This window comes from Ranitomeya imitator, chromosome 1, assembly GCF_032444005.1.
Source record: "Ranitomeya imitator isolate aRanImi1 chromosome 1, aRanImi1.pri, whole genome shotgun sequence".
Classification (NCBI taxonomy): domain Eukaryota; kingdom Metazoa; phylum Chordata; class Amphibia; order Anura; family Dendrobatidae; genus Ranitomeya; species Ranitomeya imitator.
Window position 1 is genome coordinate 826780933 of NC_091282.1, and position 15240 is coordinate 826796172.

General features: G+C 44.8%; 1 protein-coding gene across 1 annotated transcript; it reads right to left on the reverse strand.

Annotated features, from left to right (window-relative positions):
* Positions 1-5495: 5495 nt before the first annotated feature.
* On the reverse strand, positions 5496-14353 carry UBA52 (ubiquitin A-52 residue ribosomal protein fusion product 1). The gene is made up of 5 exons (XM_069740548.1): positions 14296-14353; positions 12962-13083; positions 12733-12819; positions 10669-10771; positions 5496-5644 (listed from the first exon to the last, which is right to left on the reverse strand). The coding sequence occupies exons 2-5, from the start codon at positions 13062-13064 to the stop codon at positions 5551-5553; spliced, it is 387 nt and encodes a 128-aa protein (XP_069596649.1). The 5' UTR covers positions 13065-13083; positions 14296-14353; the 3' UTR covers positions 5496-5550.
* Between the last annotated feature and the right edge of the window lie 887 nt (positions 14354-15240).

A 15240-nucleotide genomic window follows, 5' to 3' on the forward strand; every position in this document is an offset into this window, starting at 1 on the left:
AGTAGCAGCTATGGGTAATCCGATGGTTGTACTGCGCAGGTGGCACCATCTTTGTAGAAAGAAAAAAAAATTCCTCCTCCAAGATGGCGACTGTGCAGTAGCAGCTATCAATGATCCGATAGCTGCTACTGCGCAGGAGCAACTTTCGAATCCTTGATAGCTGCAACTGCGCAGGCACCAGCAGCGCCATCTTGGAGGAATTTTTTTTTTCCTCTACAAAAATGGTGCCACCTGCTCAGCAGCAACAATCAGATTACTGATGGCTGCTACTGCACAGGCGCCAATTTCAGGATAACCTCAAATGAATTACATATACATTACATATGCAAACTTACTAGTTCATGCATATGAGCAAGTTTACATGTGAAAAAAAAAATTGCAGCCTGCACTAGTCTGGTCCACATCAGCCTAGTGACTAAATAGTGGGCAGCTCCGGCACCCGTCCACAATAGGGACAAGTGTTTGGAGTCAGTCAAGTCCACAAAGTTAACCCCTTAGTGACAGAGCCAATTTGGTACTTAATGACCAGGCCAATTTTTGCAATTCTGACCACTGTCACTTTATGAGGTTATAACTCTGGAACGCTTCAACGGATCCCGCTGATTCTGAGATTGTTTTTTCGTGACATATCGTACTTCATGTTAGTGGTAACATTTCTTCGATATTACTTGCGATTATGAAAAAAACGGAAATATGGCAAAAAATTTTAAAATTTTGCAATTTTCAAACTTTGTATTTTTATGCCCTTAAATCAGAGAGATATGTCACGAAAAATAGTTAATAAATAACATTTCCCACATGTCTACTTTACATCAGCACAATTTTGGAAACAAAATTTTTTTTTGTTAGGGAGTTATAAGGGTTAAAAGTTGACCAGCAATTTCTCATTTTTACAACACCATTTTTTTTTAGGGACCACATCACATTTGAAGTCATTTTGAGGGGTCTATATGATAGAAAATAATGAAGTGTGACACCATTCTAAAAACTACACCCCTCAAGGTTCTCAAAACCACATTCAAGAAGTTTATTAACCCTTTACGTGCTTCACAGGAACTGAAACAATGTGGACTTAACTTTTTTTTGCAAACATCTTAATTCAGAACCATTTTTTTTATTTTCACAAGTGTAAAAACAGAAATGTAACCATAAATTTTGTTATGCAATTTCTCCTGAATACGACAATACCCCATATGTGGGGGTAAACCACTTTTTGGGCGCACCGCAGAACTTAGAAGTGAAGGAGCGCCGTTTGACTTTTTCAATGCAGAATTGGCTGGAATTGAGATCGGACACCATGTCACGTTTAGAGAGCCCCTGATGTGCCTAAACAGTGGAAACTCCCCACAAGTGACACCATTTTGGAAACTAGACCCCTTAAGGAACTTATCTAGATGTGTGGCGAGCACTTTGAACCCCCATGTGCTTCACAGAAGTTTATAACGTAGAGCCGTGAAAAAAAAATTGCATTTTTTCTACAAAAATGATCTTTTTCCCCACAAATTTTTATTTTCACAAGGGTAACAGGAGAAATTAGACCACGAAAGTTGTTGTGCAATTTCTCCTGAGTACGTCGATACCCAATATGTGGGGGTAAACCACTGTTTGGGCGCACCGCAGAGCTTAGAAGAGAAAGAGTGCCGTTTTACTTTTTCAATGTAGAATTGGCTGGAATTGAGATCGGACGCCATGTCGCGTTTGGAGAGCCCCTGATGTGCCTAAACAGTAGAAATCCCCCACAAGTGACCCCATTTTGGAAACTAGACCCCCCATGGAACTTATCTAGATGTGTGGTGAGAACCTTGAATGCCCAAGTGCTTCACAGAAGTTTATAATGCAGAGCCGTGAAAATAAAAAATATTTTTTTTTTCCACAAAAAAGATTTTTTAGCCCCCAAGTTTTTATTTTCACAAGGGTAACAAGAGAAATTGGACCCCAAAAGTTGTTGTCCAATTTGTCCTGAGTATGCTGGTACCCCACATGTGGGGGTAAACCACTGTTTGGGCGCACGGCAGAGCTCGGAAGGGAAGGAGCGCCTTTTTGGAATGCAGACTTTGATAGAATGGTCTGTGGGCATTATGTTGCGATTGCAGAGCCCCTGATGTACCTAAACTGTAGTAACCCCCCACAAGTGACCCCATTTTGGAAACTAGACCCCCTAAGGAACTTATCTAGATGTGTGGTGAGAACTTTGAATGCCCAAGTGCTTCACAGAAGTTTAGAATGCAGAGTCGTGAAAATAAAAAATATTTTATTTTTTTTTTCACAAAAAAGATTTTGTAGCCCCCAAGTTTTTATTTTCACAAGGGTAACAAGAGAAATTGGACCCCAGAAGTTGTTGTCCAATTTATCCCGAGTACGCTGATGCCCCATATGTGGGGGTAACCCACTGTTTGGGCGCACGGCAGAGCTCAGAAGGGAGGGAGCACCATTTGACTTTTTGAGCGCAAAATTGGCTGTCGTGTTTGGAGACCCCCTGATGTACCTAAACAGTGGAAACCCCCCAATTCTAGCTCCAACCCTAACCCCAACACACCCCTAACCCTAATCCCAACCTCATCCATAATCCTAATCACTAACCCTAACCATAATCACAACCCTTACCCCAAAACAACCCTAATCTCAACCCTAACCTCAAACCTAACCCTAATCCCAATACACCCCTAATCACAACCCTAACCTTAACCCTAATCCCAAACCTAACCCTAATCCCAAGCGTAACCCTAATGCCAACCCTAACCCTAATACCAACCCTAATCCAAACCCTAACCCTAATCCCAGCTCTAACCCTAACTTTAGCCCCAACCCTAGCCCTAACTTTAGCCCCAACCCTAACCCTAGCCCTAAGGCTACTTTCACACTTGCGTCGTTTGGCATTCCGTCGCAATCCGTCGTTTTGGACAAGAAACGGATCCTGCAAATGTGCCCGCAGGATGCGTTTTTTGCCCATAGACTTGTATTGCCGACGGATGGCCACACGTCGCGTCCGTCGTGCACTGGATCAGTTGTGTTTTGGCGGAGCGTCGGCACAAAAAAACGTTCAATGAAACGTTTTTTTGTACGTCTCATCCGCCATTTCTGACCGCGCATGCGTGGCCGTAACTCCGCCCCCTCCTCCCCAGGACATAGATTGGGCAGCGGATGCGTTGAAAAACTACAGCTGCTGCCCACGTTGTGCAATTTTCACAACGTGCGTCGGGCCGACGCATTGCGACGGCCCCGTACTGACACAAGTGTGAAAGAAGCCTAACCCTAAATTTAGCCCCAACCCTAACCCTAAATTTAGCCCCAACCCTAACCCTAAATTAAACCCCAACCCTAGCCCTACCCTTAACTGCTGTTCTCCTGCCGGCCATGTTCTTCTGCCGGCGGCCAGGGGAAGCAGCAAGAGGATCCAGGGACCTAGGTGAGTATGCTAGGGTCCCCGAATCCCCCTATTTCTCTGTCCTCTGATGTGCGATCACATCAGAGGACAGAGAATTACACTTTACTTTTTTTTTTTTTTGCGGTCGCCGGTAAACAGTTAATAACCGGCGATCGCAAAACAGGGGTCGGTAATACCGACCCGATCATGCTCTTTGGGGTCTCGGCTACCCCCGGCAGCCGAGACCCCAAAGATTCTCCCGGTGCCGGCCGGCAGGCACACTGCGCCCGCCATTTTGAAGATGGCGGCGCCCACCGGGAGACACGAGGAGCATCGGGGGAGCTAGGTGAGTATTGGGGGGCCACCTGGGACCCCTTTTCTCTGTCCTCCGATGTGCGATCACATCGGAGGACAGAGAAATTAAAAAGATCGCTTTTTTTTTTGCGATCGCCGGTAAACGGTTAATTACCGGCAATCGCAAATGCGGGGTGGGTTAAAAACCCCCCGAATCATGTTCTCTGGGGTCTCGGCTACCCTCGGCAGCCGAGACCCCGGAGAAAATCGGCCTCTGGGGGGCGCTATGGACTTTTTCCACAGCGCCGTTAATTAACGGCGCTGTGGTTTAAGTACCCTTAGCGGCCGCCGTTAAAAGGCGTATCGGCGGTCGCTAAGGGGTTAAAGCACCACTCCAGTGTTTCGGTTTGTTTCACCGCTGGAGTGGTGCTTTAAATTCAAGTCTCCTGTCCCATCCGATACTAACCTTGTGGCTCCTGCGGTTTGTGACTTGCCAGCTGCTCTATTGTGTGTTGGAGCAAGCAGAGGTCACTAATCAGACTTCTATTGAGAGCTTGTAACGTTGCTTCTGAGTTCTGGCAAATCAGAAGCTGCACTCACAAGATGCCACCGAGAAATGATGAAGACGCTGGAGTGGGAAGTATATGACGGGGGGCACCACTTCTGATGTGAAAAAAACCTGGAGAGATGATTTAAGCACTCATCTGGAAACACTGATGGAAGGTTGGAATATCCACATTCCTTCATGCCTTGGTGTACTCTTAATGTGTTACCATGGTGGGACATTTGGTGTAAAAGCAAAAATCAAAAATACTGAACAGAAATTCTACAAATCATCTTCCAAGTCTCAGCATCGTGTGTTTCCACTCCAAAAATCCAGCAAATACACTCCGTGCCCAACTGATCATTTGTGTAGGGTTTTTCAAGTACCTTCTATTTTACATGGTTTTTTTTTTGCACCAAACTCCCCTCTCAACTCCTCCAAAAAAAGAAACGCCATTCATGAATTGGCACATTGTGTCTAAAACTGGTTTTACAACTTTTCAGAGAGAAGAGTATTCGGTTTTGCAAAATAATGAAGAAAATCGCTCCAAAATAACAAACAAAATGCCTCCAGGATAATGGAGTCGGTTTTTTTCTAATTACATTTCTCTCGAAATCACCTGGAAAAGCCACTTTAGTTTTTTTTTTTTTAAACAATAATAGGCCACAAAAAAATGGCACATTAATTTGCACCAAATTCACCTAACAAAAGAGAAAAAAAAAAAAAGTTTTTGTGCCAAAAACCTGGCAGAAGTGCAATGCTGCATGGGCCCTCAGTGTGCACTTCTCCGCAAGCTCCATCACAGGAGACACTAAAGGGGTCTTCTGGTCTCAGTCATTCATGCCCAAGATGGGAATATTTGTCTCTATCCCAAGTGGGCTGTTACTTTATATATTATATTCATGTTTTGATGTTCTAATATCACGTAGGACTTGCACTGCTGTGTTTTACTTTAGAAGGCTTTTAGAATTAAAATCCCAGAATTTATGTAGATTTCCTCTCTTAATCTGAAAAATCAATGCCGTTCATGGCAATGTGTCTGGACAGGGACTATTAGAGGGAGGGTTATGAGAACCGATGAGCACAGCTGTTATACTGAAGTGAATGGGAGTGACACCGTACAGCTTTGTGATGGCATTTATATGGGAGTTACGCAGTGTAGCACTGGATGTGCTCAGCTGATTTTGTACCCCTGGTTCTTGTGGTCGGCGCCTAGAAAGTTATTGCCACCTTGCTCATGGAAACAATAATCCTTGAAACAACTCAGTCTATTAGAAAAATATCACAAACTAAAACTTTTGATTTGTTTATTTCTCAAAGTCAAAAATATGCATGGAACATATGGAGCTTATTTGAGCTTCTTCTTGGGGCGCAGGTTATTGGTGTGGCCACATTTCTTCTTGCGACAGTTTACAGCACGAGGATGAAGGCGGGCATAACACCTGAAACACAACAAATAATTAAGACAATTAGAAAACAAATCCAGTAACGATAAATTAGTATGGGCAGAGACCAAACGCAGCAGATGGCCGCATGCAGCCAGATCTCGGCCCACAGCGACTGCCAACTGTCATGCGGTATGGTTTTACAATCTTGTGGCAATCGGCAGTGTGTGGATCTTTACCCCAGCAGCCAGTAACAATATGTGGGCTCAGCTGCACCCTAAATTTTCTATTACAGTGTTGGAAAGCAGAAAATTTGTTTTGGCTTTTCTCAAAACTGGATCACTGTCAGTGACTACATTTAATATTTTAAGGGGTGTTTCGGGACTTTAACATTGATGGCCTAGCCTTAGAATAGGTGATCATCAACTGAATAGGCCAATCAATGGTAAAGTCTCAGAGAACCCCCATTCTGCTTTGCTCAGAATACAACCCAGGAAGCAGGGTCACTTCTCCTTTCAAATGACAGGATCTGCATGAGATGCCCCGACACTACTCTGACACTTTGACAGACTTTACTCCACTTCATGATATTCAGCATTATGCTTTGGATCACTGAACCAGCGCAATAGGGTCTTATCCAAGTAACTCAAGGGGGATTAAGTGGCAACTGCGCTCACCCCATAGTGGTTGTGTCACACACAACCCTAACAGTCCACAGTCCAGAAGCTGCAGGCTCCATACGATCGTAACAGGACCATAACCCGGGTAATGGAAGTGTTCAGCGCCGACTGGACAAATGACATCCGGGGTAGATAAACGCCTGGTTTATTGTCAACGCGTTTCAGAGTCACACCGACTCCTTCAGGACAACCATACATTGCACGTATACACTGAACTATACATTCAAAGAAGGAAACGCACTAACAAAAAACAAAAACCATGTACCTACCGTGGACGTCACTTGTTCAGTAAGAGCGGAGCACTTCCATTACCCTGATTACTTTCAGCACACAGTGTACGTTACAGCAGTTTGCTTTCTCTATATACCCAGGACATTCTGCTCAGTGTCTAATGCTCTGAAAATGCCATTATAATCTTGTCTATCCACATGGCCATATCAGTCCACTTTTAAGTGGACATGTCAGGTCCCTTGTGCTGCCCTCAGAAGACACCAAAACATAATGAGACATGTCAGTGTGGAGAACAATCCCTGCACTGCAGTTTAACCCCTTTACCCCCAAGGGTGGTTTGCACGTTAATGACCGGGCCAATTTTTACAATTCTGACCACTGTCCCTTTATGAGGTTATAACTCTGGAACGCTTCAATGGATCCTGGTGATTCTGACATTGTTTTCTCGTGACATATTGTACTTCATGACAATGGTAAAATTTCTTTGATATTACCTGCGTTTATTTGTGAAAAAAACGGAAATTTGGCGAAAATTATGAAAATTTCGCAATTTTCCAACTTTGAATTTTTATGCAATTAAATCACAGAGATATGTCACACAAAATACTTAATAAGTAACATTTCCCACATGTCTACTTTGCATCAGCACAATTTTGGAACCAAAATTTTTTTTTGTTAGGGAGTTATAAGGGTTAAAAGTTGACCAGCAATTTCTCATTTCTACAACACCATTTTATTTTAGGGACCACATCTCATTTGAAGTCATTTTGAGGGGTCTATATGATAGAAAATACCCAAGTGTGACACCATTCTAAAAACTACACCCCTCAAGGTGCTCAAAACCATATTCAAGAAGTTTATTAACCCTTCTGGTGCTTCACAGGAATTTTTTGAATGTTTAAATAAAAATGAACATTTAACTTTTTTTCACAAAAAATTTAATTCAGCTCCAATTGGTTTTATTTTACCAAGGGTAACAGGAGAAAATGGACCACAAACATTGTTGTACAATTTGTCCTGAGTATGCCAATACCCCACATGTGGGGGTAAACCACTGTTTGGGAGCATGGCAGAGCTCGGAAGCGAAGGAGTGCCATTTGACTTTTCAATGCAAAATTGACTGGAATTGAGATGGGACGCCATGTTTCGTTTGGAGAGCCCCTGATGTGGCTAAACATTGAAACCCCCCACAAGTGACACCATTTTGGAAAGTAGACCCCCTAAGGAACTTATCTAGAGGTGTGGTGAGCACTTTGACCCACCAAGTGCTTCACAGAAGTTTATAATGCAGAGCCGTAAAAATAAAACAAAATTTTTTTCCCACAAAAATTATTTTTTTAGCCCCCAGTTTTGTATTTTCCTGAGGGTAACAGGAGAAATTGGACCCCAAAATTTGTTGCCCAATTTGTCCTCAGTGCGATGATACACCATATGTGGGGGGAACCACTGTTTGGGCACATGGGAGGGCTCAGAAGGGAAGGAGTGCCATTTGAATGCAGACTTAGATGGAATGGTCTGCAGGTGTCACATTGCGTTTGCAGAGCCCCTAATGTACCTAAACAGTAGAAACCCCCCACAAGTGACACCATTTTGGAAACTAGACCCCCTAAGGAACTCATCTAGATGTGTTGTGATAGCTTTGAACCCCCAAGTGTTTCACTACAGTTTGTAACGCAGAGCCGTGAAAATTAAAAAAAAAAAAAAATCTTTCCCCCACAAAATTATTTTTTAGCCCCCAGTTTTGTATTTTCCCGAGGGTAAGAGGAGAAATTCGACCCCAAAAGTTGTTGTCCAATTTGTCCTGAGTACGCTGATACCCCGTATGTTGGGGGAAACCACCGTTTGAGCGCATGGCAGAGCTCGGAAGGGAAGGAGCGCCATTTGGAATGCAGACTTAGATGGAATGGTCTGCAGACGTCACATTGCGTTTGCAGAACCCCTAATGTACCTAAACAGTAGAAACCCCCCACAAGTGACCCCATATTGGAAACTAGACCCCCTAAGGAACTTATCTAGATGTGTTGTGAGAACTTTGAACCCCCAAGTGTTTCACTACAGTTTATAACGCAGAGCCGTGAAAATAAAAAATCTTTTTTTTTCCCACAAAAAATATGTTTTAGCCCCGAGTTTTGTATTTTCCCAAGGGTAACAGGAGAAATTGGACCCCAAAAGTTGTTGTCCTATTTGTCCTGCGTACGCTGATACCCCATATGTTGGGGTAAACCCCTGTTTGGGCACACGGGAGAGCTCGGAAGGGAAGAAGCACTGTTTTACTTTTTCAACGCAGAATTGGCTGGAATTGAGATCGGACGCCATGTCGCGTTTGGAGAGCCCCTGATGGGCCTAAACAGTGGAAACCCCCCAATTATAACTGAAACCCTAATCCAAACACATCCCTAACCCTAATCCCAACAGTAACCCTAACCACACCTCTAACCCAGACACACCCCTAACCCTAATCCCAACCCCATTCCCAACTGTAAATGTAATCTAAACCCTAACTGTAACTTTAGCCCCAACCCAAACTGTAGCCCCAACCCTAACCCTAACCTTAACCCTAATGGGAAAATGGAAATAAATACATTTTTTTAATTTTTCCCTAACTAAGGGGGTGATGAAGGGGGGTTTGATTTACTTTTATAGCGGGTTTTTTAGCGGATTTTTATGATTGGCAGCCATCACACACTGAAAGACGCTTTTTATTGCAAAAAATATTTTTTTGCGTTACCACATTTTGAGAGCTATAATTTTTCTATATTTTGGTCCACAGTCATGTGAGGTCTTGTTTTTTGCGGGACGAGTTGACGTTTTTATTGGTAACATTTTCGGGCACGTGACATTTTTTTATCGCTTTTTATTCCGATTTTTGTGAGGCAGAATGACCAAAAACCAGCTATTCATGAATTTCTTTTGGGGGAGGCGTTTATACCGTTCTGCGTTTGGTAAAATTGATGAAGCAGTTTTATTCTTCGGGTCAGTACGATTACAGCGACACCTCATTTATATCATTTTTTGTGTTTTGGTGCTTTTATACGATAAAAACTATTTTATAGAAAAAATAATTATTTTGGCATCGCTTTATTCTCAGGACTATAACTTTTTTATTTTTTTGCTGATGATGCTGTATGGTGGCTCGTTTTTTGCGGGACAAGATGACGTTTTCAGCGGTATCATGGTTATTTATATCTGTCTTTTTGATCGCGTGTTATTCCACTTTTTGTTCGGCGGTATGATAATAAAGCGTTGTTTTTTGCCTCGTTTTTTTTTTTTTTCCCCTTACGGTGTTTACTGAAGGGGTTAACTAGTGGGCCAGTTTTATAGGTCGGGCCGTTACGGACGCGGCGATACTAAATATGTGCACTTTTATTGTTTTTTTTTATTATTTAGATAAAGAAATGTATTTATGGGAATAATATTTTTTTTTTTTTTCATTATTTTGGAATATTTTTTTTATTTTATTTTTTTTACACATTTGAAATTTTTTTTTTTTTTTACTTTTTTACTTTGTCCCAGGGGGGGGCATCACAGATCAGTGATCTGACAGTTTGCACAGCACTCTGTCAGATCACCGATCTGAGAGCAGTGCAGGCTTCACAGTGCCTGCTCTGAGCAGGCTCTGTGAAGCCACCTCCCTCCCTGCAGGACCCGGATCCGCGGCCATCTTGGATCCGGGGCTCGAGCAGGGAGGGAGGGAGGCAAGACCCTCGCAACAACGCGATCACATCGCGTTGCTGCGGGGGGCTCAGGGAAGCCCGCAGGGAGCCCCCTCCCTGTGCGGTGCTTCCCTGCACCGCCGGCACATCGCGATCATCTTTGATCGCGGTGTGCCAGGGGTTAATGTGCCGGGGGCGGTCCGTGACCGCTCCTGGCACATAGTGCTGGATGTCAGCTGCGATAGGCAGCTGACACCTGGCCGCGATCGGCCGCGCTCCCCCCGTGAGCGCCGCCGATCGCGCTGGACGTACTATCCCGTCCATGGTCATAGGGGCCCACCCCACATGGACGGGATAGTACGTCTGATGTCAGAAAGGGGTTAACATGCATAGTCTTAGGTATTCCTCATTATCTCCCAATAGTGAGCCTGTAGCACCACACTGCTGCCCTCACACATAGCCAGAAAAACACACCAGATAATGCATGATACAAAGGGAATCTTGACAGTGGTCTTACTTGCGGCAAATCATCTTGTCACAATTGTACTTCTGGGCAAGTTGGCGGAGGGAAGGCTCAATGATACCACCACGAAGACGCAGCACCAGATGCAAGGTTGACTCTGATGAAGACATCAAACATGTCACAAAGACAGAAACAGCAGCAAATTTAAAAAGTTATCATGCAAAGAATTCAGACACAGAACCTTAACTCTAAGCTTTTTTCGGTTTTCGCTTCCCTCCTTCCCAGAGCCATAACTTTTTAATTTTTCCGTCAATATGTGAGGGCTTATATTTTGCAGGACAAGTTGTACTTTTGAACGACACCATTAGTTTTACCATGTTGTGTACTAGAAAACAGGGAAAAAAAATTCCAAGTGCGGTGAAATTGCTAAAGTGCAACCCCACACTTGTTTTTTGTTTGGCTTTTTTGCTAGGTTCACTAAACGCCAAAACTGACCTGATATGATCCTCCAGATCATTACAAGTTCATAGACACCAAAAATTTTCCGATACCCGTAGCGTCTCCATTTTTTGTGATCTGGGGTCAGGTGAGGTAATGATACCATTTCGTGCAAATACGTTCTTTTGATCGCCCGTTATTGCAGTTTAATGCAATGCCGTTGTTACAAAAAAAAAAAAAAAACAATTCTGGAATTTTGATTTTTACCTCGCTACGCTGTTTAGCGATCAGATTAGTCCTTTTTCTTTTAAAAAAAATAGATTGGGCGATTCTGAACACAGCGATACCAAATAAGTGTGTTTGATTTTTTTATTGTTTCATTTTGAATGGGGCAAAAGGGGGTGATTTGAACTTTAATATTTTTCAGATTTTTAATAACTTTTCGTAATGGTATCATTAAAAACATGAGCTCGGTGTGCAAAAAAATAAGCCCTCACCCAACCAGAGATCACGAAAAATGGAGATGCTACAGGTAATGGAAAATTGCGCAATTTTTATTTTTAAAGCAAAGTTTGTAATTTTTTTTTCACCACTTAGATAAAAAAAGAACCTAGGTACAGGGGTTGGACAAAATAATGGAAACACCTAACATCTTGGCATCATAATCTTCGAACATGTGATAAACATGCAAACCGTGACATCTGGTAATGTTTTGTAGTTGATTATTTGTGTGATGTGTATGTAAATTAACTGTTTGTTTTGCATAATTGTAAGAACAGTGATTAGAACCTGATACCAATGGCAGACCTCTCGGATTTTCAAAGAGGCCAAATTGTTGGTGCTCGTATGGCAGGCGCTAGTGTAACAGAAAGTGCCTGAATGCTTGGCGTGCCAAGATGTACTGTCTCCAAAGTAATGACTGCGTTTGAAAGAGAAGGAAAGACGTCCGCAGCAAAGCACAGGTCGGGCCGAAAGTCAAAGTTGACAGAGACACCGTCTGACTCTAAAGCGAATTTTGAGAGGATCGCAAGACCACGGCTCTGAAAATCACTGCTGAGCTCAATGAACACCTACAGAACCCAGTTTTTTTTCCATTTTCTAGTACATGTTATGGTAAAACCAATATTGTTGTTCAAAAGTACAATTTATCCCGCAAAAAGATAAGCCCTCACATGGTCATATTGCCGGAAAAATAAAAGTTATGGCTCTGGGTAGGAGGGGAGTGAAAGACGAAAACCTGAAAAAAGCTCCGGTCACTAAGGGGTTTTCTGGGACCATTTGTTTTTTATTGGGCCAAAAAACAAAATGCAGAGAATTGCCAACTACCTGCCTGTTGTGCCCTGGCTGGCTCAGCAATCACCTAACACTCCTGCTTCACATCAGAGCAGCTCCTCCTCTTCTGGGCTGCGCTCTCCACAAGGTGTGACCGCAGACAGCAATCAGCTTGACATTGGCAGTCACACCCAGTCAACAGAGCGGAAGAGAAGCAGCTGCTCTGTCAATGTGCCGTCACTGGAAGCCGCAAAATAATCGTCAAGAAGCGTCCATGAGATCTAAGAGCCAGCAGAAGTCAGCAGCCACCTGCATTTAAGTTCTAAGACCAATAATGAAAATTAAATAGCCCCAGATAACTGGTAAGGAGAGCAAGTCCTCATGGCTTCCCGTGTATTCTGGTCTTACCTTTCTGGATGTTGTAGTCAGACAAGGTACGGCCATCCTCAAGCTGCTTGCCAGCAAAGATCAGGCGCTGCTGGTCAGGTGGGATACCTGAGAAAGCAGAACTTAGTCAACATACACCAAAGAAAAGGCATCAGAAAGCAGCCACACATCACACCAGGAAACACAGAATGCCAACGGCTACAAGGAGGCGGCAGGAAGCGGTGCCAGCAGATCGGGGAACACTCCTCACCTTCCTTGTCCTGAATCTTGGCCTTCACATTTTCAATAGTATCGCTGGGCTCGACCTCAAGTGTGATGGTCTTCCCAGTAAGGGTTTTCACAAAGATCTGCATCTTGGAGCCTTCCTGTTTCCTGGAAGACACGAACGAGCATTATTAAAAGGAGAACACAAGATCGAGTCATTGTATCGATCTCTAGCCTCCCAAGCAATTGATGGAGGCTCTCCCTCCGGTAACATTACTATGGCTACGTTCACATTTGCGTTGTGCGGTGCTGCGTCGGCGACGCAACGCAAACCAAAACGCATTGTTTTGTGACGCATGCGTCCTTTTTTGGCATGATTTTGGACGCAAAAAAATGCAACTTGCTGCGTCCTCTGCGCCCTGACGCATGCCTCACAAAATGCAACGCATGTCCATGCGCCCCAATGTTAAATATAGGGGCGCATGCGTCACCGCGGCTGCGCCCGACAAAACGCAAATGTGAACGTAGCCTAAAGGACTGGTAAAATATTTAGAATGGAGAGTCCTCAGTGGTTGATACCTTTTAATGGCTAACTGAAAAGATGGTAACAAATTGCAAGCTTTCCAGACTACACAGGTCTCTTCATCAGGCAAAGACTAAAAGAAATTCTGAAGAATCACATATTTATACACAACATAGTATAGGAAAAAAAAAGAAAAAAAACACGGATAAGACAGGTGACATGAAGCAGAATTACCATGAGTGATAAACAGTTATGGCCATAAATATTGGACCTGTGTAGTCTGGAAAGCTTGCAATCTGTTACCATCTTTTCAGTTAGCCATTAAAAGGGATCAACCACTGAGGACTCTCAATCCTAAATATTATTCTATCTACTGGCTAACACGGTACTAAGATATATATCTTTCCTGTATCAAAACAAAGGATTGGTGTCATCCCCAGATAAACGTGTGTCGCCCATGCACAGGGAAGGAGCTGTGCGCTCACTGTGGCCCTGTGCAGAGTCTGTGTACACAGCTCGGCTCCTCCGGCCCACCAGGACACGGGACTCCGGCCAGTAGGTGGTTAACACCTCACTGCGCCACTAGCCGCCCCTCTCGCTAATCGGTAGCATCCAGCTGCCATTAATGGCGCTGGCTGCACGTGCGGACACTCCAGGCTGGTGATGGCGGGGTAATGGGCCTTCCCCGGTCCGTGCAGCCGTCTGACTGCTCAGCCCCTGGATCCTGCCGCTATACACTACTGCAGGCCGGGACCACGTGGAGTTATGGCCGCCGCTCCACTACACGCAGTAGAGGGCTGCCCCGGTCACACAGAGGCGCCCGGCCATGTGCACAGCACCGCGCCACACATACCCACCCGCACGGCGGCCCGACGGAGGAGAAAAGGACGGGCCGGAACTGGAAGTGACGTTTTCCCTGCTGCTCCTGTGGGCGAGGCTCGGTGACGTCATCTATGCCGCCATGTTTGTTGTGGGCATCGTGCCCAGAACTGACAGCAAGCCGAGCTCTCTGCACGCTATCAGTAACTGTATAAGCTCAATAGTGGGGTTTCTATGATTCATTTCCCAGCAACAGCAAACAGGCTTTATATCTAAATACATTTCTAATGTTCTGCAAAGGCCCAGTCTGGCGCCATTTTTGTATTTCACCCCTCAGTAGCAATGTGTATCTGTAATGAGTGCAGTGTTATACTCACAAGCCTTACAGGGAGCCTATAGTTACAGGAGGGGTGTCGCGTCATGTTTCTACTAAAGCGGACTACACCCACCAACCCCTGTGGGTTCACTCTAGATTGCTCTAGTCATGAGGCAGCCAACCTGGAGGGAGCCATCTTAGAGGGAGCCAACCTGGAGGGAGCCAACCTGGAGGGAGCCATCCTGGAGGCAGCCAACCTGGAGGGAGCCATCTTAGAGGGAGCCATCCTGGAGGGAGCCATCCTGGAGGGAGCCAACCTGGAGGGAGCCATCCTGGAGGCAGCCATCCTGGAGGGAGCCATCCTGGAGGGAGCCATCTTGGAGGGAGCCAACCTGGAGGCAGCCATTATGGAGGGAGCCATCCTGGAGGCAGCCATCCTGGAGGGAGCCAACCTGGAGGGAGCCATCCTGGAGGCAGCCATCCTGGAGGGAGCCATCCTGGAGGGAGCCATCTTGGAGGGAGCCAACCTGGAGGCAGCCATTATGGAGGGAGCCATCCTGGAGGCAGCCATCCTGGAGGGAGCCAACCTGGAGGCAGCCATCCTGGAGGGAGCCGACCTGGAGGGAGCCATCCTGGAGGGAGCCAACCTGGAGGCAGCCATCCTGGA